This window comes from Girardinichthys multiradiatus, chromosome 12 (assembly GCF_021462225.1).
Source record: "Girardinichthys multiradiatus isolate DD_20200921_A chromosome 12, DD_fGirMul_XY1, whole genome shotgun sequence".
Classification (NCBI taxonomy): Eukaryota; Metazoa; Chordata; class Actinopteri; order Cyprinodontiformes; family Goodeidae; genus Girardinichthys; species Girardinichthys multiradiatus.
The window spans coordinates 17160156-17184435 of record NC_061805.1 but is presented as its reverse complement, the minus strand read 5'-3'; the positions used below and the strand labels follow the sequence as shown (position 1 = coordinate 17184435).

The 24280-nt window shown below is 39.5% G+C and overlaps 1 protein-coding gene across 4 annotated transcripts in view; it reads right to left on the bottom strand.

The window, feature by feature from the left end:
- Positions 1 to 24280, bottom strand: part of LOC124877734 (rasGAP-activating-like protein 1) — a 39121-nt gene that overhangs the window by 13986 nt on the left and 855 nt on the right. For all 4 annotated transcript variants that reach the window (XM_047381177.1, XM_047381176.1, XM_047381174.1 and 1 more), the window contains exons 3-14: positions 18246 to 18359; positions 17864 to 17925; positions 12593 to 12722; positions 12093 to 12174; positions 9328 to 9468; positions 7578 to 7669; positions 7053 to 7170; positions 6746 to 6899; positions 2772 to 2836; positions 1814 to 1926; positions 983 to 1175; positions 746 to 883 (exon numbers count right to left, since the gene is read on the bottom strand). In XM_047381177.1, coding sequence (XP_047237133.1) covers positions 746 to 883; positions 983 to 1175; positions 1814 to 1926; positions 2772 to 2836; positions 6746 to 6899; positions 7053 to 7170; positions 7578 to 7669; positions 9328 to 9468; positions 12093 to 12174; positions 12593 to 12722; positions 17864 to 17925; positions 18246 to 18359 — 1402 coding nt within the window. The remainder of the gene's footprint in view (positions 1 to 745; positions 884 to 982; positions 1176 to 1813; positions 1927 to 2771; positions 2837 to 6745; positions 6900 to 7052; positions 7171 to 7577; positions 7670 to 9327; positions 9469 to 12092; positions 12175 to 12592; positions 12723 to 17863; positions 17926 to 18245; positions 18360 to 24280) is intronic.

Here is a 24280-nt window from a genome sequence, read left to right as displayed (position 1 = left end):
CTTCCGCAGGTCCCCCAAGGTCTGGAATCGGCCCTTCTCCACAATCTTCCTCAGGGTTCGGTCACCTCTTCTCGTTGTGCAGCGTTTTCTGCCACACTTTTTCCTTCCCACAGACTTCCCACTGAGGTGCCTTGATACAGCACTCTGGGAACAGCCTATTCGTTCAGAAATTTCTTTCCGTGTCTTACCCTCTTGCTTGAGGGTGTCAATAGTGGCCTTCTGGACAGCAGTCAGGTCGGCTGTCTTACCCATGATTGGGGTTTTGAGAGATGAACCAGGCTGGGAGTTTTAAAGGCCTCAGGAATCTTTTGCAGGTGTTTAGAGTTAACTCGTTGATTCAGATGATTAGGTTCATAGCTCGTTTAGAGACCCTTTTAATGATATGCTAATTTTGTGAGATAGGAATTTTGGGTTTTCATGAGCTGTATGCCAAAATCATCCGTATTAAGACAATAAAAGACCTGAAATATTTCAGTTAGTGTGCAATGAATCTAAAACATATGAATGTTAAATTTCCATCATGACATTATGGAAAATAATTAACTTTATCACAATATGCTAATATTTTGAGAAGGACCTGTGTAATATATCATTCTTGATCATTAGCTTCGTGCTTCTCCTCTATGCAGACATAAAGGATACCCAACACTTCACAGTGTGTGTATGTTTAGTACTTGTTTAAGTGTGATGTCTGGATAGTAAAAATGTTTCATGTCTGTCCATATGTCAGTGCTTGGAGTCATACCTTGGCGAGTAGTAACAACGTTCGGCTTGTACGTGTGTCAGCATGCTGGTCTCTCAGCTGGAACAGCTTAGGTGTCAGGATGGCAGGAGCAAAGAAACGCAGGAAGAAGAACCCGCTGATGGCAAGGTATTTTACATCCTGGTAACATTAAAGTCAGTTTTTAGGAACATTTTGTCAACTGAATTTGATTTCCCAGAGGATCTTTCCCAGCTTTTTGGTGCTTTGCTCTACACTGACCTCATTCTCAGGCTCTGTGAACTGTTCCTCCACTCTCTTGTGCAACTGCTTGAACGCCACTCTCATGACCGAGGGACAATGATCGACAGAGTTGACGATAGATTCGATGATGCTGGTTAAATAGCTCTGCAGCATCTCCACGCTATAGTCTCGTACCTCTGCTTCCGACACTCCACTCTTAAAAGAAATCCGTCTTCAGACACAAAGACAGATTTGGTAACCCAGTAAACAGCCAGAATCATTTTGTGCTTTGATTTCCTTGACCATAGAACACAACATAACACGACAGGACTAAAAACCTTTTATCCACTCTGTACACACAGTGATGACCTCCCTGCTCTGGATGATTTCAATAAATGTAAGATGCAAATATTTTAGAGATTGGAGAGAGGAACACTGAAAATGTCAAAAGGGATTTATTTAGTAGCAGGGAAAGGGGGAAAAAAAAAGATTAGGATAGACTATAGGATAGGATATATCAAGTGCAGATGCAGAGCATATTACATCCTCTCTCTCTCTCTCTCTCTCTCTCTCCATGTCATAAATAAAGAGACATCTCAGGGGTCTCATGGCTGTTGCCAAGCAACAAACCCTCCCAATTTTTAAACTTCTTTCATTATGTTATTTATTTTTCGCAAATATTTCTTATTCTTAATCTCTTGTACCAAATTTTCAATTAGAGCTACACAGATAAATCTGCAATTTAAAATTCTTTTTTAAACATATGTTTACCCCCTCTGGACCTGTCCTAGATGATTTTATTGGGTCAGCATCTGATTTTTGCATTAACAGTGTGATCCAGCATAATGTTTTATAGTAGGTCTGTTTTACCTTGTGCGGTTCAGGTCAATCTTACATGGGTCCAGCTCAATGTACTTCCTCTCATCAAAGATGCGATTGATGATGGGTTTCAACACTTCATGCAGATACAGCATGCCAACAGCCTGGCAGCAAGACAATATCATTAACTCAGGGCACCTCATTTACATCAATGGAACATGGTTTGGTTTTAAAATATGTAAGTTCTCCAAACACTTCAAAGTGCAGAAACCTAACAGCATACAGTAAGATGCATTAGATGTGCATTTATAGTACAGTGCCCTGCAATAGCATTAAAGCCCCTTGACTTTTTCTAATTTGGACCCGATACAAGAATAAAACTTCAACATATTTTAGTGGGAATTTATGTGATAGACCAACACAAAGTTGTGTATAGTAATAAAAAATGTATGTTTGTTTTTGTTTTTTTCAAATAAATATCTGAAAACTGTGGCATGCATTTGTATTGAGCCCTCCTGAGTCAATTCTTTGCAGAACCACAGTTACAGCTCCAAGTCTTTTAGAGTATGTGTGTGCCACATCAAAAGACTGGAATATTTGTCCAAACTCTTTGTAAAAATATTCAAGCTCTGTCAGATTTGGATGGAGATCATCAGAAAAATTAAGAGCAATTTTGATCCCATTGCAGCTCTGGCTGTATGTTAAAGGTCACTGGCCCACTGGAAGGAGAATCTCCATCCGCTCATCAGCTATATCCAGCTTCCCTGTCCCTGCTAAAGAAAAGCCTTTCCACAGCATAATGCTGCCATCACTAGGTTTTACAGTGAGGGTTTTGTATTTAAGGTGAAGACATAATTTTGTAGGTTGTAACCACAAAAAATGTGAAAAAAATCTAAAAAACTGCAAACAGTAAAAAAAAGTGGGTTGGTCATAAACAAAAGACAAAACATGCTTTTAGAAAACACAAACACTTACTCTTGCATAAATAAAATAACATAGTTTAGCACACCTTCATGAACTGTTCCATGGCTTTGGAGGCAAGTGAGTTGGAGCGAAATAAGGTGTTTGGATCAGCTTTAAAAACAAAACAGAAAGGAACGGTCACAATTGAAGCAAATACATTATGTTGATTTATTAGTTATGGTGCTGCTTTGAATCTAAAGAACCAATGATAAAAGAGATTAGATTTTTCTTCTTCATTGCTCATATTTTTTCATATTGCATTTCATTTTTTTTTTGCAAACTAAAAATATTTTTCACCAGTGTGTTAAAAACACTTATTAGTTTCATCTATTAGAAAAATAAAGCAGGTCTTCAATGTTGCATTTATGGCCCACAATTAGTCTTACTGAAGAAAACTACATAATCCTTCAAAAGGCACATAAATAGGCTTTAACAAAACCTTAGAAAGTGAAAGATTATATCAACCTGAAAGCAAATCACACAGAGTTTCTATATTTTCTTTACACGTTTATCGGCCAAGGCGTGATGTGGTTCACAAATGAAACAGCACAGTGTCACAAAAGAGAGCAGCCTGACTTTGCTGCCTCATCACTGTAAATCCCTTTAAGTGGTGGTAGTAAAAATGTCCATGGTGACTGGACTGGGTTGTCAGGTGAAACATTTGAACCTACAGAGATGGCAGGACTGGTTTCATTCCCACACAGAGGATGTACAATATGCTTTCCTCACCTTGCCCTATGCTCCCAATTTTAATGTCTCCCTGTTTGCAGCATCTATTCCTGATGAAGCAGTTACCAACTGGATCATGCCCAGTTGCTATGGAAACTTAGGTACTATACTTACTATCTCGAACTACACCGACTGAGCTTGAAATCCAGAACACAATTCTGCGTGAATTATCTCTGGGGTTCACAGTGCGGAGGCAAAAACATGACTAATCCAGACCTCGAACAAGCCATGAAAAGACTATTGGGTGTGTAAACAATTGCCATCAGGGTGGTAAAAATAGTGCTGGTGGGCTTTTACCGCCCACACGCAGACAACAACTGTGGTGTTCACAGACCTTGATGTCAATTGTGACTTAAACAGCAACAGCCTTTAGAGAGTCTCAGGAGTGAAAAGCAATAACAACTAGAAACATTTGCATTTCCTAGAAAAATGCAGTGTGAATGCTGTAAGCGGAATTTTGTTGCTGAAAGCTGGCAGAAACAAGCGGGAGTTGACTGCAGAAAATCTGATGAAATGTAATGAATTAGAAGAAAACAGAAATGCAAAACTTTGGTTGAAAGCTGGCAGAAAGAGGCTAAGGTTGACAGCAGAATATCAGCTGAAATCTGATACATTAGTAGAAATAGTAGAAACATTAGCAAAGAAAAACTGTCATCTGATCTGTTTAAGCAAGAAGACTATTAGCTATAAAACAGCATAACAAGGTGAAGTTACCTCAAAACTACTTGTTGAAACAGTTGTTGAAATGCAAAAACTGACAAAAACTTTAAAAAAGCAGGAAAGAGCTGCCCATAGAGGAGATGAAAAAGCAGACTAAAGCAGAAATATAGCCTAAGAAGCTGAAGTCTGTGCTAAAATATATAAAAATGGCAGTAAATTCAGAAAAAGAATAAACTAACAACAAATACGCTCAAGAAACACAAAAACAAACAAGAAATTTCCTTAAAAAAAAGGCAAAAGTGTTCTTCAGCTAAGAGAGAAGAGAGGAGAAAGAGAAGCTAAAATTAGCATATTGGCTATCACTGAAGGCAGACAATAATTTACCCCATCTAGTATGCAAAAAGAAATGTATAAGCTAAAATTAGCTAAACTGCTAATGCTTACTACAACCTATATTCAAAAGTCTATGAAATTGTCCTTTAAAATAATTCACTCTTGTTCAGCTGTTGGAACCTCAGTAGAAGCTGTTTAAGTAGCCGGAATCAAATGGTCGCTGATTTGATGCTCCACTGAGACCTCTGAAGACGGTCTTATCATCATAAGTCACAGAGTAGTGGTTTCATTCTGGTTCTGATAGAGGTTTCTTCCTGGTTCTGACGGAACTTGGATCTGGTTTTGATGGAGATCTGTATCTGGTTCTGATGGATGTTTCTCCTTGGCTCTGGTAGAGTTTGGACCTGGTTCTGATACAGGTTTGTACCTGCTTCTGATAAAGGTTTGTACTTGGTTCTGATGAAGAATTGTACAAGGTTTTGATGGAGATTCTTTCCTGGTACTGATGGAGCTTTTTGCCAGGTTTTGCTAGCAATGGATTAGCCAATCAGCATCAAGTGTGAAATTTGACACCTGCTATTTTTCTAATGAAGGACATCACTTTGCTCTCTAACTGGCCGGCTTTTTTAACATGGAGTAGCATGCTCCTGAACTACTCCTAATATCTTGCAAACCGTAAGGGCTATTGACGCCATTCTTTGACCGTTTTTTTCAGAACGGACGGGGGAACAATAATGTCAATCTTTTTTTGTTGACAATATATTATTAAAGGCACAACAATAGGCGAAAAGAAAGGGAGAAATGGAGAAAAAGATAAAAATGCCTGAAAGTGCTCTCAAACAACTTTGAAAAACTCGGAAACTATAAGGGCTATTGATTTTATTCATATACTGTATGAATCCGCATGTTTTGCTGAACAATCATAAGACTTTTCAAGTTTCTACAAAAATCTGTGTAGAAGGTGTTACCCTGTAAAAAAGTGGATTATTTTGAATATTTTTAACCTAAGTGAAGGCGGATTTTTTACTCTGAAACAAACCTCTCACGGGAAATTGGTAAAAAGTATCAAAATAATCCCTTCACTGTCAGTGAGAGGACCCATTGAAGCAAAAAACTGACAAGGCTCATGTCTCTACATACTACCATTTAAGAGATTGGGCAATTGGAAAACGACCCTTTTCACTGAAAGTCGCAGTCCTCCCTTTTCTTAGATTTTGTATTGATCCCAATGGGTCAGGAGGTGTGACATGCCTGCGCTCAGGGAGTGTTTTAAAGAAAACCGTAAAACCTACGGCAATGACACTTATATTTCCTGAAAGCAGAAAGGCAGAGCTTTATTTTGATCCATAAATTAATTCTGTAAAGTAAAAATTGCAAGAACCACAGCAATTTGTTTGTGAAAACGCAGTCAAGGTTCAAAAACTGAGAGGTCCTAGAGTGTTCACTGTGACAGTTGGAGAATTCCGTCATTGGATTACATTGTAAAATTGAAATCTTGTGAAAAGTTGCATAACACTTAAATCGTGATTTTAGAAAAACCATAAGAGATATCAAAAAGCTGAATCATTTAAAGATAGCTTAATGTCTTGTAACTTGTTTAAACTTCAAATGGAGTTTCTAGCTGAAAGTATGTGGAAGTTATTGTGTGAATGCTTTACAGCACAACACAATAAACTGGCATGTTTCAGTCTGTGACTAATAAACTAATACATTCACTACATTCATTTGAACACGTACAGTTTAGATACAGTGCTGAGCTTGTTTATTAGCACTGATGGTAAATAGAAAGTCATGGATTACTAACAAAAAATTCCTAAGAACACTGACTGGGTTAAACAGGTTAAGAAAAATGCTTTATATACATATATTTAAAGTCTTAGAGGTTCCAAAAGTTTTTCCACTGGTGATTTTATTAAAAACGGTTATTTTCATCGTGTTTTTTTAAATTAAGGGTTGGATTTTTCAAGTTTTTTGTTTGAGATTGTGCTACTGCAATGAAAGATGAATGTATCTGAAGGCTCTTTACTCACCTTTACCAGGGGAACTAATAAATGTGGCCAGCACAGTTTGTGTTTAGAGTTTAAACATGTAAATGTAACATGTTTATGTTCGAACATAAAATACAGTTCAACCATAAAGCAAGAGTAAAAACAAGACTTACAACTACTTTTGCATAAAATTACAAGTAAGGTGCAGAACTATAGCATAAAACCAATTAATAATGTTTGCATATTTTATTTTCTAAAGATGTTACAGTGGCTATGAGAGACTAAAATACTTGAACTTGTTTGTCCTTACTTGTGTGGTTGACTTCTCTGGTATTAAGGTAATCGAGAAACGGCACAACCAGGCCTTGTCCCAGGTAGATCTTTACCAAAGTCATCGCAACATCTTGCCTGCTCTCCACTGTGGTCACCTCCTCCAGCATGGTAAGGGAACTGCTGTCCTCCACCTGTTGAAAGGAGGACCCTCATCACACATTGAGAGACAAAGCACCTTGGGAAAACAGATCGAGGGAAGAAATGCAATGTATGAAGCAGTCTCTTTGGTCAAGATGGGAGTGAGCGAATGACTATCCGTGGTGAGGACGAACTGCGATGCTGACCTCTGCGGGGGAGATTACCGACTCAACCAGAAGTTCAATAAGTGGCTGGTAGTACATGGACGGCAAGATCCGGTCCTCAACCAGACGGATCTTCAGGCGCAGCGCTCCCAGCTTGCCACTGGAAACAATAAAAGGATCATCTCAGAAACTGGTTGCACTAACCTCAAACTACTGTGAGTCCCTTCAAGATATTTTATATATTATAATACATAACAAATGCATTTTCCTATTTATCATAACTGTACTGTGAGATGGTCTCTATAAAGCCTGTGAAATTCACTTAATATGACATCTCTTTTGCATTTCATTCTGCCCTTTGTTCTAAAATTATCCCAAGAAACAGATGCTGTCAGAGACTTGGCCCTCCACCTCTGACTCTTCATTTAAATGCATGAAAGACCATGGAGGCGAGCAACTACCTGTCTTTCTGTGCATTTATAGAAAACAAAAACTCAAAAGCAAAATATTTTTGAGGGGTACAAAGAATGGCCACTTTGCACAAACAAGCACACCCACAATCCTCACCCAGCATCAGCCTCATTGTTTCCCAGGGGCAGCAAACGAAACCAGCCCTCTAACAGAGGTGTCTTGTGCATACAAGCAAAAGGGATTTCCACCTGGGGAGAGAGAGAATATACAAGGATGCAACATCAGCCAAGAACACAGATTGTAGCTTTGGGTTGAGACATTTCTAAAATATGATACAAAGGCTATCTTCAGTGTGGCCTTTTGTGATAGACCAACAGTAGTGCATAATGGTTATAAGTGAGAGGAAAGACATACATGGCTTTTAAATCTAAAAATCGGCAATGTATTTGGATTCGGTTATAATAAAAATGCAACAAACTTCACAAAGTATTGAATAAGAAGGTTGTGAAGAGTTTCAAGCAGAAATGGGCTATAAGAGAATATCCCAAACGTTGAACATATTACGGAGCACTGTTCAATTCATCATCAGGAAAAGGAAGGAGCACGGTACAGCTGCAAACCTAACAAGACATGGTCATCCTCCGAAACTGACAGGTTGGGCAAGGAGATAATTAATCAAAGAAGTAACCCAGAGGCTCATAGTAACTATGAAACAGCTACAGAGATCAAAATCTGGAGGAATCTGAAGACATGGCAATTATGAAGTTGTGCACTCCATAAATCTGATCCTAATAGAAGAGTGGCAAGCAGAAAGCAATTGTTAAAGTCCCAGTTTGCAAGAACCTTCTCATGGGTGAAACATGGAAGTAGCAGCATCATGCTGTAGAGATGCTTTTCCTGAACAAGGACACAGACGTTTGTCAGAGTCAATGGGAAGTTGGAGGAAGCTAAGAGGGCTATATTGGAAGACAACCTGTTACAATAGACATGTCAAGCTCAAAGCCTGCCAAACACAAACGACCAGCAAGATAAACGCATATTTCTATTATTATTATTTGCCCACAAGTATGTTACATAGCACTCATATCAATCACAATAGATTTCCCATAGTGCACCACAGCATCTACTTGTGACCTAAGACAATGGTACTCTACCTGCTGGAAACTTAAGGCACTTTCCTGCATTACCAAATCATGACAACACAGTTAGCCTCACTTTGTTCCCAAGTGCACATTTTGCTGGTAGAGTGCTTTAAATGTTGAAGATGAAGTGATGAAGATGAACTAGACAATGCACAGAAACCGTCTTACCTTCAGCGTATTTATAGAAAACACCAAAATTCAAAGAACCTGTTACCAAGAAACGATTCCAAGCATGCTCTTCAGGCAAAATGGCACAAAGTACTGAAAACAGCTTTTATAATAGCAACTTTATCTATTCTATAAACATTTTCCGCAAGTTTTGTTAATTAAATAATCTATCTATCTATCTATCTATCTATCTATCTATCTATCTATCTATCTATCTATCTATCTATCTATCTATCTATCTATCTATCTATCTATCTATCTATCTATCTATCTATCTATCTATCTATCTATCTATCTATCTATCTATCTATCTATCTATCTATCTATCTATCTATCTATCTATCTATCTATCTATCTATCTATCTATCTATCTATCTATCTATCTATCTATCTATCTATCTATCTATCTATCTATCTATCTATCTATCTATCTATCTATCTATGCACTATTTCTGTTGGTCTAAGACACAATATTCAAATACAACACAGAGATCTGTGGTTGTAATACTTTAAAATGTCACAAGGTTCAGCAGTGATTATTCTGTAACACGCAGTATTTTATAGCAATCATGACATGAATTTCAAGAGATCCTGACCTTTCCAAGAAAGTCATTTTTGCCCACCATGTCCCAGTCCCAGACCTCCACAATCACAGTCCCCTCATCACTCAGCTCCTCTGCGTCCAGCTCCAGCTCTAAGGTTTCTCTCCAATGAGGGAAACGGGTCTTCTTGATAATCTGCAACCAGGAATTGAAAAATGGTAAGAAATCCCAACATGAAAATCATGTATCTCAGAAAGTACATAATAAAAAAATACAAAGTCCAACATATTTGTCGTATCAGCAAAGTCTTCTTTATTTTCAGCACACAATATGAATCTGCCCAAAAAATGTGCAGTTTTTTCTTGTAACTTTAATTCTAACTTTACAGCTATTTCTGCTTTTTAAGTCTGTAAGACAAAGGATCGAAAGGAAGGAAGGAAGGAATGAAGGAAGAAAGGAAGGAAGGAAGGACAACATTTCCACGTTTCATTTTATCTTTTCCATACTTATCCAATAAAAGAAAACACTAAAAATCAAATTCTAGATGCTTTCAAATGAACCTAGTAGGAACCCCTGGTTTCACCTACAGTTAAAGTCGGAAACTGAGAATTTTGGACATCCATAACACATTTTTGGGGGGCTTTTAATGATAACCTTATTTTGCAGATAATAGGGTCACATTGTAGGGTTTAAGAGCATGAATGGCCTGTTTAATCATGCCACATCATTTCAATCTGAATTAAGTCCAGACTTTGACTAGGACACTCCAAAACATTCAAATTTTTTAGCCATTCAAAGGTGTATTCTAAAACATTTAAGAGTGAAAAAGGAGCAATTATGGAAAAATCTGTAAGGAGACTTTAAACATACACTGCTCACAAAATAAAGGGAACACTCAAATAACACATCCTAAATCTGAATGAATGAAATATTCTCATTGAATACTTTGTTCTGTACAAAGTTGAATGTGCTGACAACAAAATCACACAAAAATCATCAATGGAAATCAAATGTATTAACCAATGGAGGCCTGGATTTGGAGTCACACACAAAATTAAAGTGGAAAAACACACTACAGGCTGATCCAACTTTTATGTAATGTCCTTAAAACAAGTCAAAATGAGGCCCAGTATTGTGTGTGACCTCCACGTGTCTGTATGATCTCCCTACAACACCTGGGCATGTTCCTGATGAGACGGCGGATGGTCTTCTGAGGGATCTCCTCCCAGACCTGGACTAAAGCATCCGTCAACTCCTGGACAGTCTGTGGTGCAACGTGACGTTGGTGGATGGAGCGAGACATGATGTCCCAGAATCGGATTCAGGTCTGGGGAACGGGCGGGCCAGTCCATAGCTTCAATGTCTTCATCTTGCAGGAACTGCTGACACACTCCAGCCACATGAGGTCTAGCATTGTCCTGCATTAGGAGGAACCCAGGGCCAACAGCACCAGCATATGGTCTCACAAGGGGTCTGAGGATCTCATCTCGGTACCTAATGGCAGTCAGGCTACCTCTGGCGAGCACACGGAGGGTCGTGCAGCCCTCCAAAGAAATGTCATCCCACACCATTACTGACCCACTGCCAAACCGGTCATGCTGAAGGATGTTGCTGGCAGCAGATCGCTCTCCACGGTGTCTCCAGACTCTGTCACGTCTGTCACATGTGCTCAGTGTGAACCTGCTTTCATCTGTGAAGACCACAGGGCACCAGTGGCGAATTTGCCAATCCTGGTGTTCTCTGGCAAATGCCAAGCGTCCTGCACGGTGTTGGGCTGTGAGCACAACCCCCATTTGTGGACGTCGGGCCCTCATACCATCCTCATGGAGTCGCTTTCTAACCGTTTGTGCAGACACATGTACATTTGTGGTCTGCTGGAGGTCATTTTGCAGGTCTCTGTCAGAGCTCCTCCTGTTCCTCCTTGCACAAAGGCAGAGGAAGCGGTCCTGCTGCTGGGTTGTTGCCCTCCTACAGCCTCCTCCACGTCTCCTGGTGTACTGTCTCCTGGTAGCGCCTCCAGACTCTGGACACCACGCTGACAGAAACAGCAAACCTTCTTGCCACAGCTCGCATTGATGTGCTATCCTGGATGAGCTGCATTACCTGAGCCACTTGTGTGGGTTGTAGAGTCCGTCTCATGCTACCACGAGTGTGAAAGCACCACCAACATTCAAAAGTGACCAAAACATCAGCCAGAAAACATAGGTACTGAGAAGTGGTCTGTGGTCCCCACCTGCAGAACCACTCCTTTATTGAGTGTGTCTTGCTGATCGCCAAAGATTTCCCCCTGTTGTCTGTTCCATTTGTACAACAACATGTGAAATTGATTGTCAATCAGTGTTGCTTCCTAAGTGGACGGTTTGATTTCACAGAAGTTTGATTTACTTGGAGTTATATTGTGTTGTTTAAGTGTTCCCTTTATTTTTTTGAGCAGTGTACTTGTTAAGGGGATGTAATTTTGAGCCAGTTTTTATCATTTTGATCACACGTGAATAAGAGGAAATCTGTGATAAACTCAAACTTTTGCGTTCAAAATCATTGAAGATTTATGTTATATGACCATTTATCCTGGAAAAAGAAAATTTGAAATTAAATATTAAAACCCCAAATATTGAATTGAAGCATATATACAAATTAAATTAAATTAAATTAAAAATCAAAATAATTCTTTTTTCTGCACCTGCCTTACTGTCTAAGCTGCTTATGACATGGTGATTATAAAAGTGCACAGCTTGGATAATCACTATTTACAAAAGTAAAACAACCTTTAGGCTCTGTGAATCTATTGTATGCAATAGATGAAAGGTGATAAAGCTCACCGAGGTCTCCGCACTGTGGTTGTTGAAAATAACTCTTCCAAAAGGATCAGATGTTCCAGAAATGTCTCTCGGAGCCAAGTCCCTGTGGGTATCAGCAGACCAAAACTCTCAAACGTTTTTTTACATATCATGTTAGTTTATTTGGCAAAACAATAACTTCTGGCATTATTCTTTCAGACTAAAATAAAAGCTATCTATCTTAGATGAAAACCCTGTGTCAAATCCTGATTGACAGACTCATTAGTGCCTGAGAGATTGCGACACAGATGGGGCAGTGAGTGGGGTGATGGTGACAGTGTGACTTGGAAAGCAGTGTGGAAGCCTGCAAAGTGATGGTGAGAAGGTTTAATCGCAGAAATAGTTATAGTGTAGCAGGACACTTTGCCCTAGAAACTCAAATTTGTTGAAGATAATATTCCAAAGTATTTCTTCTCTTCTGCTTACAAGTTAGCTCCTAAAATGTTTGGGCCATCCTTGCAGTGAATAGTGTTTCATTCTACCTGGCTTCAATGACCTGGCACCGCAGGCTATTCTTCTTTGTGTCTTTGAGGAGCTCCAGACTCAGGTGGATCTCTCCTTGAACTTCTTCATCAGGGTCAACCCTCGTCAAGTTCATCCAACTATCAAGCCCTGAGAAGACCACACAAAGAAATACTGCAAGGCCTGTCAGCAGTTGTACAAATTTTGTTCTTACAATGCCATTCAAAAGTATGAATACCCTTTGAACACTGATAGTCATGTTACAACCACACTGGGATTTTATATGCTTGACCAACACAATTTGTCAATTTGTAAATATTGGTAAATTTAAGAAAAAACATTAAATGTTTTTTATAAATAATTTTTATTTTATTCTTCTTCTTTTTTCTTTTTTTTTTAAGTCAAGTCTCTGCAAGCTTTTCACATCTAGACAGTAATGTTTGCCCATTCTTCAGTAAAATAGCTCAAGTGTCCCTCTACTTGCTGAAGAGGTATTCCCACAGCATGATACTGCCATCACCATGCTTTACAGTGGGGATGGTGTCTTGAGGGTATACACTTTCTGCCACAGATAGTGTTTTGCAGGTAGGCCAAAGCAATTCTGCTGTGGTCTCATCTGAACTCTGCACCTTTTTCCATCTGTTTGCTGTGTCCCCTACATGGCTTTCATCAAACTACAAACAGGACTTCTTATGACTTTCGTTCAGCAATGGCTTTATTCTTGACACTCCTCCATAAGGGCCAAATTTTTTGTCCTGGCGACAGATTCTTCCACAGAACAGCTGCATATTTATTGAGATTATGTTACGCACAGGTGAACTCTGTTTGGAAACATCTGATGGTAGTTGGTTGGGCTGAATTTTATTTGGTGGTATCAGTGTAAAGCATGCTGAGTACAAATGCACAATGTAATTCAAAATTATGCGCTGCTTTGTTGTGATCTATCACATAAAACCCTGTTAATGTACACTGAGGTTTGCAGTATAATGTGAGAAAATGCAAAACGTTTAAGGGGTTTGAACACTTTTGCAAGGTACTGAACAAGATTCACACATTATATGTTCCAATAATAGGAATTAGTGCAACACTATTTTGCATTCAATACAGTCTATGTGTCTTAAGTGCATACATGTTCAGCTTTTACTTTAACAAATTCATTGCAAATCCAGTATACAGTATGGTGCATTTTTTTTTTCTCACAAAGTCAATCCTTGTTTCCATGTTGAACAAAACGTATGACAAGGATTCTGAGGGCCTAAAGTCTGGATGCTAAATTTATTCCCCATCAGATATTGTCCTAAACAGGTCAAATATGTTAGATATGAGGAAGTGACATTACTCAGATTACTGATTTGAGAATATTCCTTTTTTGATTTGCTTCCCAGAGATGTTGTGTTATTAACCAGTCAGATCATAAAACTACAATCCATTTAGTTTTGCAGCATCTCTGTCATTCCTATTTATTTCAGATACAAGTTTCATCCTTTTAAAATTCTTGTTCCAGAACTTGTTTTACATGTTTTCCCACAAAGTCTTATCTGGCCCATCAGCCTGACCAAGAGATAAAATAACCTGTCAAACAGAGCCCTGTGTTTCACTGTGGAAACAAACAGTTGCATTCTGACCTGAGGAAAATCAGTGTTACAGTGCACTCTCAGTTTGGGAGATTTAATTTAAAACCAGAAACTACTCTGTCTGTGTTAATCCAAATAATCATTACACATTACCCATTAATGGAGTTTAATCATTGCTATAAAAAGTCAATAAATGCTCATGTGTAAATATTCCATGCATTGATCTGTGGATTGTTAAGTTATGTTTCTGTTCTGATCGACTGGTTTTGTAAGGTTAGTCTTGGTTTTTTGTGGTCTTTACTTTTGTAAAGATTAAGTTTTGTTCTATGTTGTTTGGGCGATCCCCCTGTCACTGCTTTCCTTGTTGTCATCGCACTTTTCCTTATTCTCTGCTAACCAGACCTGTTAAAAGTTATGTTTACTCATGCCAGTCTTGTTTTCAAGTGCTCATTTTACAACATTGTTTGGTTCCTGTTGAATGAATCCATCCAGTCATTGTCTGCATTTGCTCAATTTTGTACCCTATCTTAAAAAGTTGTGTTTTTCCTGCCATGGTAGTGCCAAAGGGTTTGCTTTTGATGACAGATTTCTATTTTTCCCGTCTATTTTCTGCCTGCTAACTATTCATTTAGGTCTTCTTTCCAAAGCCTAGTGCACACTGTGTGATTTCAGAAATCCTACATAGTTTCCACATGTCACATTGTTCGAACTGAGTTTAGTAAAATCCTAACAGTAACTCCTCTTACACTGCACATATTAAAATGTCATACTAGGACTGCAATATGCCATAGTGTTCATGAATGTCGTCATAACTATTTGACTTGCAATATATTAAAACAAATACTTGACTAAACGGTGGTAATGTCTGTCTGCTATGAGTTCATCAACATAGACCCCAGATAGTGAGTAGCCCATCCAGCTACTGGAAAAAAGCCAGTACATTATTTCTATCCTATGAACATGTTTTTATTGAAAAAGTTTGGTTGTGTTGTTTTGGCAATTAAACAACATAGTTGTAGTTTCTAAATAACCAAAACATCTTAATGCCCTCTTAAAACATCTTCACCTGCATTCAGCAATGAGCATCACCAAATACAGTACTGGCATAAAGAGCCAGAGTCAATGATACTTATATAATATATACATATTTATTACATTCCAAGCAGTTATTTGTGGCATTGATACTGCAAACAGCGAGACTGAGATAATGACAAATATATTGTGCATCCCTAAGCCACACTACATGTCTTGTTGACGTAGCAGAATAGTGTCAAAAATGTCTCACAGCGATATCCATTCAGCAATGAATGGAAAGCAAGCTGTGGGTGTTAACGCCTTTATTAAAGAGGAAATCTGGATAGAGGGAGAGAAGGATGAGGACAAGGAGGTTGAACCTCCCATGGTTGGGCCTAAGTGGACAATAATCTGACACAGCAGTTAATGGATGATTTTCCCAGAAAATATCTGACACTCCTTGATATTTGGAGTAGGTTCTTTTGGGTCGTGAAAGAGGTAAATCTGTCAAACCATATGACCTCAGACCGCCAATTCAGGTTAATCTCAAATGATTTTCTTCCACTCTAAGATAAATATTATTGCCTGTTTGGGATTATTTACATTTTCTTTTTGTTGTCTTCTACATTCTGTCAGCGCTTTTGGTAAAGCAATGTTCAACTGTGCATTCCTTCATTTCAACTTTATATACGGTAATTCTTAGTCCAACAGTGATCTTATGGACAGCATCAACTCTAGACCTTTGAACTTTTTCATCACAAGTAGGTCAGATGCCCAGTAAAGTGTCCAGTTAACACTGACCTGATGAGAACAAGGGGCTTAGTAAAGTGTTGAAAACTATCCATATGCATAATGAAATATTTTAGCTAATGAGTTCACTATGAATGTCTATGCTTCAAACACATTTTGAAGGTTTCTGAAGGTGTGTTGTGAAGTTATTGTGATAAAACCTAAAACCTCCCTAGACTGGATTTGTTTGTCCACCACATCCACTGGATGCTTGATTGGATTCAGATCTGAAGAACATGGAGGCCAAGGGAACATCTCAGTTTTGTGGGGGCTCCTTAAACCATTCCTGAATCTTTTTAGTTTTGTAAAAGCATCCATTATCCTGCTGAAAGAGGCCAGAGAAATCCAAGAACATAAAGATGATCTCCATCAGTGCTGTGCTAGGTGGTATGTGTCAAAGTGACATCGACATGGATGGTAGTACTTAAGGTTTCCAAACAGAAAGAGGCCCAAACCATCACACACCCTGCATCGGCTTGCTTTCTTTCCATAGTGCATCCTGCTGCCATGGCCTGGCCTTCCACGTCTAAGAAAACGTGATTCATCAGACCAGAACATCTCCTTCAAGTGCCATGTTTTCAGTTCTGATACTCACGTGCCCATTGTTGGAACTTTCTGTGGTGGACAGGAGCCAGTATGGGCACTGATTGGTCTATGTTGTCACATATACAACCAGCTACGATGCACTGTATATTCTGAGATCTTTCTCTCAGATCCAACATTAACTTCTTCAGCAATCTGACCTTAGCTACATATCAAGCATCAGTAAAGTCAATACACTGTGTTTGTTCACCACCACATGAACAACTGAAAAAGATACTGACCACTGCAGAATGGGAACATTCAAGAAAAGCTGCAGTTTTGTAGATGCCCTTACCTAGTCATCAAGACTTACATTTTACAATATTTTTTTACTTTTTATGCATTATTTGTCTTTAACATCTTTACCTTTGTTCCATTATTATCCTGTAAAGCACCTTGTGTATAAACAAGTAGTGCTATACATAAGAATAGGTAGCCATCCCAACTTGGCCTTTGTCAAACTCACTTGAATCTCAACATTTGCCCTATTTTCTTGCTTCTATCCCATCATCTCTGAGGATAATATGGTCACTCGCTCACCTGTCAGTAGTCACAATGTTATACCTGATTGGTGCGTGTGGGGAAACAAAGATGAAAACAAATATAAAACAGCACACGCAGATACAGAGCTGAATGCAGTCTAAACATTGTGTAACTTATGTGGTTGTGTTTAGATTGTAGTTCAGTTATTCACATGAAGAAAAACGATCTAATCAAGGCCAGGCTGTGAGAAAAATCCTGTGAGGGAGTCAGTGACTCACTACCGTCATGTAGCAATGAATCACTGGAATAAAGGCCATGCCAGGTGGCTCTCACCAGCACCATATCTGTTTGCAGCAAACATAACATGATAAACTCCTCCAGCATTACAGTGAAAATACTGCACTATCAAAGAGTTTTGTGTTTTATATGCCATATGTTTGGCCAAGACATTGCAGAAGATACAACAGTTGTCCCTGGGTAAACACTGGGAAGCTTTTCTGTGAGGGAACCAGGCGTTTTATGTTGTAAGGATGTTTGAAATACATTGGCTGCCTTCCTGGTTTATGATGCACAATGAATAATCCAGGGTTTACACAGATGAGCAGCAGGAGCACCATCACAAAAAAGAAATCCCAGTGACTTTGTAAAAAGCAAATATTTTGAAAAAATGATTAATCAACACAAATAAATCAAATCAAACATGTGAGAGGACACTACTAAACATTCCCAGACTAAAAACAGATATTTGAATCATTAGTTTCTTGGGAAATCCATGTATGTTTAACTTTTGACCTCTAGCCATGTTCTCAGCCGATTACAGACTGGAGCTTATTTTGTTATCAGCCATACCTTTAACCTGAGACCCAATCGCTTCTTTGCTCAGCGTAATCTTTCCAATAACATCGTCGTGTCTGCAGAGTAGAATAAAAAAGGTAAATATCAGATAAAATGTATTTACACTTTGATGCAGCTGCAAAGTGAAAAGATTACAGTCCTAATAGTCCAAAATAAAAAATAGCAACTTGATCTGGACAACCATCAGCCTGATGATGTTTGTTTATTCAAAACTTGGCTGACTTTTTTTTTTTTCCCAAAACAGTTCAGCTGAACTTGCAGTTCAGTTCATGGGCTAAGTTAAACAATGAGTACAGTAAATCAAATGACAGCCTGCCCGATTTTAGAACGGGTAAGAATGAAGTAATACTAAAACTGCTTCGGACAGTCATGTTACCCAATCGTGTCTTCGTCCATCACAAGGAACGACAGCGAATGAAACCCCATCGGGAGGTGCAACGTGTACTCTTCACCCCAGAAAGGATTAAGATTCTTCCAGACTGTTGCGGTCCTGGGAAAAGAGGTTGAGCACATCTGCTGAAAATTCACACAGTAAATTTTTACATTAATGCCTGAAAGCTGCAACTCTAATGTCTAGATTGCTTTGTAAAACTATTCACACCTCAAAATTTGCATGTCTAAACCACAAGCTTCAACGTATTTTGGTGGGATTTCATATGATAGACCAGCACAAAGTAAAGCAAAATTTTAAAGTGGCAGGAAAATAAAACATAGCTTTCAATGTTTTTTACAAATAAAGATTTGTATATTCAACCCCTTTATACTTTGTAGAACAACCTTCCACCAGAATTACAGCCACTTTTCTTTGCTTTGCACATCCAGAGACTGAAATCTTTGCCCATTCTTTATTAAAAAAACTCAAGCTCAGTCAGATTGGATGGACTGCATCTGATGACATCAAGTTTGAAGACAGATTGATTGGAGGCAGTAAAATACTTGACAATGGGATGGACGTTCACCTTCCAGCAGGAGAATGAGCCTAAACATACCGACAAAGCTACAATAGAATAGTTTAGACGAAAGCATATTGACATTTGATCTAAACCATTCCATGAAAAGTGAACCTCTATTTCAGTCCCAAGTGAATGCAGCCTCTAACATGTTTTCTTCCAGATGTGCTCTGTGTTTAGCTCTACCCATCTTCCAATCAACTCTGACTACGTTCCTTGTCACTGCTGAAGTAAAGTATCCACTATATTTCACTGTGGGGTTAGTGTGTTCACCAAACATACCATTTTGCATGTAAAAGACTAAAGAGTGTCTGTACAGGAAGGAGTTGTTGTAGAATAGGAACCATGTGGGCGTTATCTGATGCAATTCAGGTGTGAGACGCATGAAGGCTGAGGGAAACTGATTGATAAACAGAATTAATACACTGGAATCATGGGAAACAAAGACACAGAAAACAGGAAAGTGCCCAAACTGAAAACAGAACAGGTTAATGAATCAAAGTACCAACCAGCCAGTTATAGGGAAACTCAGAAACAATAACATGAAGCAAACAGAACAGAGACCTCAAGGAAACACAGATTTCCTCAATGAAATAACAAGAGAACTAAAGTTCTCTGCACTGAATTGTACCAGGGCCCCTACCATGCCCCCACAACCACACAAACACACTACATCACCACCACTGCAACGACAACCCAGGGAGAAACACCAACTAGCTCAGCTCCACCATCACTGCACAGCCTATCTAGATGCAGGTGATCCCACGTTCAAAAAGTGGACGCAACCCCCACCCCACACGCTGCAAGCTACCCACCAGCCCGCCGCCCTGACCTTTCCCCTGGACACAACAGCCAGCAGAGCTGCACACCGCCAAGCCAGCCAAACCACGCGGCCAAGGGCAGCAGCCCCAGCCTGACCGTCCATGAGAGAGAAACAAACAAAAATAAAAATAAAGTAAACAACCGCCCCAGCCCAAGCACAACCCACCACTCGCCCCAGTGCAGGTACATGACACGCTCCGCCATCCCACCAACCCGACTGCAACCACAGCCCGGCGCCAGGCCGGGGGCCAGAGCCGCAGGAGGAAGCATCGGAGGAAGGCCACCACAGTGCGCCAAAGAACGGGCACCCTGCCAACCCCACACATCAACTCCAGAAGCACCCCTGCATGTCGGCCGCACACAGTGCCACATGGCATACCCCTTTGCACTGAGCAGGCTGGCCAGCCTCTCCACACAAGCGAAGCCATACCGCCAATCATTGCCGCACACTGCCCAGCCCCCTGGCCGGAACCCGGCGGGTTCGTCGGGCTTAACAGGTTAACATTCAGAGGTGGGCACAGGCACCAGAGGTGAGGCTGATTAAATAGACTTAATCTAAGATGAAGCTCTCCCAGGGATGAAGATAGATGTTAGCTAAACATTAGGTTAATCTAAACCGTCAACGTCAACTTGTATGTTAGACTTAACTCATACTGAATTATTTAAGGAAGTGTTCCCTTTGATTACCGCCCCTATTTTAGATATGATTAATCTATCCTTAGTAAACAGACCACAGGCTTTTAAGGATGATGTAATTAAAACTTTAATTAAGAAACCTTCTCTTGATCAAGATTAATAAATTACAGACCTATATCCAATCTTCTGTTCTTACCAAAAATACTAGAGAAAATAGCTGCTAATCATGTGTGTGAGCATTTACACGGTAATGACCTGTTCGAAAAATTTCAGTCGGGATTTTAACGCTCATCATAGCAATGAAACGGCACTTGTAAAAGTACTGGTATATTTCCACTGCTGTGGTGATGATACTCAGCTGTATTTATCTATTAATCAAACCAATTAGATACACTATATCCATGTCTCGAAGACAGAAAAACCCAAAGATGCTATTTTTGACCAGTACATGTCATTTAAATGATATTAAACAGGTTTCAAGGATTTCCTTTTTTCACCTCCGGAATACTGCCAAAATTAGAAATATCCTATCCAGGAGTGATGATAAAAAACTAGTCCATGCCTGTGTTACTTCAAGGCTGGACTGTTGTAATTCTTTACTATCAGGATGTCCACAAAATGCATTTAAAAGCCTTCAGCTGATTCAAAATGCTGCAGCAAGAGTTCTGATGAAAATTAAAAAGAGAGATAATATTTATCCTATTTTAGCTTCGCTTCATTGGCTCCTGTTAAATCAAGAATAGAATTTAAAATTATCCTCCTCACATATAAAGCCCTTAATGATCTAGCTCCATCTAGCTCCATCATACATCTGAGATCTGATTGGTCCATATGTTCCTAACAGGACACTTTGTTCTCAGACTGCAGGTTTACTGGTGGTTCCTAGAGTCTCTAGAAGTAGAATGGGAGGCAGATCCTTTAGTTATCAGGCTCCTCTTCTGTGGAACCAGCTCCCGGTTTTAGTCCGTGAGGCAGACACCCTGTCTACTTTTAAGGCGAGGCTTAAAACTTTCCTTTTTGATAAAGCTTATAGTTAGAGTGCCTTACGTTATCCTGAGCTATCTTAATATTTGCACTGATATAGGCCCAGGCTGCTGAAGGACATAGTAACCACTTTTCCTCACTGCTACATTTTCCTACTACTCTCCAACTTTGATTTATTTGCTGTTGTTTTAATTTTCATCTTTATGGTTCCCTTTCTATTTATTTATATTCCTAGAAGCTACACCTGGCCTGGCCCTTAGCCGTGACAACTTCCTGAAGGGGGGTCATTGGTGAGATACTGCGGCCAACAACTTAATGTTCTACATCTACAGCCAACACTTGGCCCTGACTTTAAGTGTTTAACCCTGTTTCTCTCCTAATATACATATTGGCCTAGCTTTTTCCGACTAACTGTACAGGTCCTTCTCAAAAAATTAGCATATTGTGATAAAGTTCATTATTTTCCATAATGTCATAATGAAAATTTAACATTCATATATTTTAGATTTATTGCACACTAACTGAAATATTTCAGGTCTTTTATTGTCTTAATACGGATGATTTTGGCATACAGCTCATGAAAACCCAAAATTCCTATCTCATAAAATTAGCATATCATTAAAAGGGTCTCTAAACGAGCTATGAACCTAATCATCTGAATCAACGAGTTAACTCTAAACACCTGCAAAAGATTCCTGAGGCCTTTAAAACTCCCAGCCTGGTTCATCACTCAAAACCCCAATCATGGGTAAGACTGCCGACCTGACTGCTGTCCAGAAGGCCACTATTGACACCCTCAAGCAAGAGGGTAAGACACAGAAAGACATTTCTCAACGAATAGGCTGTTCCCAGAGTGCTGTATCAAGGCACCTCAGTGGGAAGTCTGTGGGAAGGAAAAAGTGTGGCAGAAAACGCTGCACAAAAAGAAGAGATGACCAGACACTGAGGAAGATTGTGGAGAAGGGCCGATTCCAGACCTTGGGGGACCTGCGGAAGCAGTGGACTGAGTCTGGAGTAGAAACATCCAGAGCCACCGTGCACAGGCGTGTGCAGGAAATGGGCTACAGGTGCCGCATTCCCCAGACCTGGGCTACAGAGAAGCAGCACTGGACTGTTGCTCAGTGGTCCAAAGTACTTTTTTCGGATGAAAGAAAATTCTGCATGTCATTCGGAAACCAAGGTGCCAGAGTCTGGAAGAAGACTGGGGAGAAGGAAATGCCAAAATGCCAGAAGTCCAGTGTCAAGTACCCACAGTCAGTGATGGTCTGGGGTGCCGTGTCAGCTGCTGGTGTTGGTCCACTGTGTTTTATCAAGGGCAGGGTCAATGCAGCTAGCTATCAGGAGATTTTGGAGCACTTCATGCTTCCATCTGCTGAAAAGCTTTATGGAGATGAAGATTTCGTTTTTCAGCACGACCTGGCACCTGCTCACAGTGCCAAAACCACTGGTAAATGGTTTACTGACCATGGTATCACTGTGCTCAATTGGCCTGCCAACTCTCCTGACCTGAACCCCATAGAGAATCTGTGGGATATTGTGAAGAGAACGTTGAGAGACTCAAGACCCAACACTCTGGATGAGCTAAAGGCTGCTATCGAAGCATCCTGGGCCTCCATAAGACCTCAGCAGTGCCACAGGCTGATTGCCTCCATGCCACGCCGCATTGAAGCAGTCATTTCTGCAAAAGGATTCCCGACCAAGTATTGAGTGCATAACTGTACATGATTATTTGAAGGTTGACGTTGTTTGTATTAAAAACACTTTTCTTTTATTGGTCGGATGAAATATGCTAATTTTGTGAGATAGGAATTTTGGGTTTTCATGAGCTGTATGCCAAAATCATCCGTATTAAGACAATAAAAGACCTGAAATATTTCAGTTAGTGTGCAATGAATCTAAAATATATGAATGTTAAATTTTCATCATGACATTATGGAAAATAATGAACTTTATCACAATATGCTAATATTTTGAGAAGGACCTGTATATGCTCTATTTCATACTCCAGACTTGAAAACTTGCTCAGAGCTTATCTGCGTGTCTCTCCTAGATGAAGCCACTAAAGGAGCTACAATATGTTTAACATTTCATTCACAAAGAAAGTACTCCTGGATCAGCGATTCTGTGTTCATTTGTGTATATGCTCTGTCTTCTAAAAACCCCAGTTGGTCATGGAAGCTGGTTGCTCACTCTCAATCCGGTTTTGGTTCTGTTGTAGGTTTCTTCCTGTTAAAGGGTAGCTGTCCTTTCTATTGCTGATATATGTATGCTCAGTATGATGGATTACTGAAAGTCAGCGACACAATGCAAGCAGCTCTCCACTGTCACTACGGGCTCATCCAGGAGGAGTGAATGGTGCTAGTCACTGACTTGATGCAAACTGCTGGATTTCCTTTTTAACCCCTTTGAATAATAAACTGAATTTGACTGCATTGTTTGATAACTACGATCAATTGGAATGTATGTGATTGACTTGGAATCTGTATGATTGGACTGAATTGGCTTTGTAAAGTGCCTTGAGATGACGTTTTGTGAAATGGCGTTGTATACATAAACTGAATTGAATGGAACATTCAAAACACTTTAAAAAGTCTGAAGTCTTATAAATAAAAAACAATTAATACAAAACGTTAACAGAAATGACATCCTGAAAAAAAATCCTCACACTGTGTCATAATGAGTATAGTAAGAGTGTTGTGTACCCATTATTTCCTAGCACAATCTAACAGGCTCATCATCCATGAACATCACACTCAAGGGTCAACTGCCCAGTAACACAGTAAGTGAAGGATAAATAGTGTGAGCGCCTGCAGTGAAACACTGAGCAATTATCAACACTCCAGATGGAACAACAGTCAATCTTCCAATTTTCTTGCTGATTCTTGCCATTTTTTTTTTTTTTTCGAGAGCCAAAGTGTTTGTTAACAATCAGCCTCAAAGACCCGTGTGAACAAGTGTATTTTTCTATCAGTATTCTCTTTTCTTCTAGGTGCCCCCTGCAATAATTGATGTATGTTCA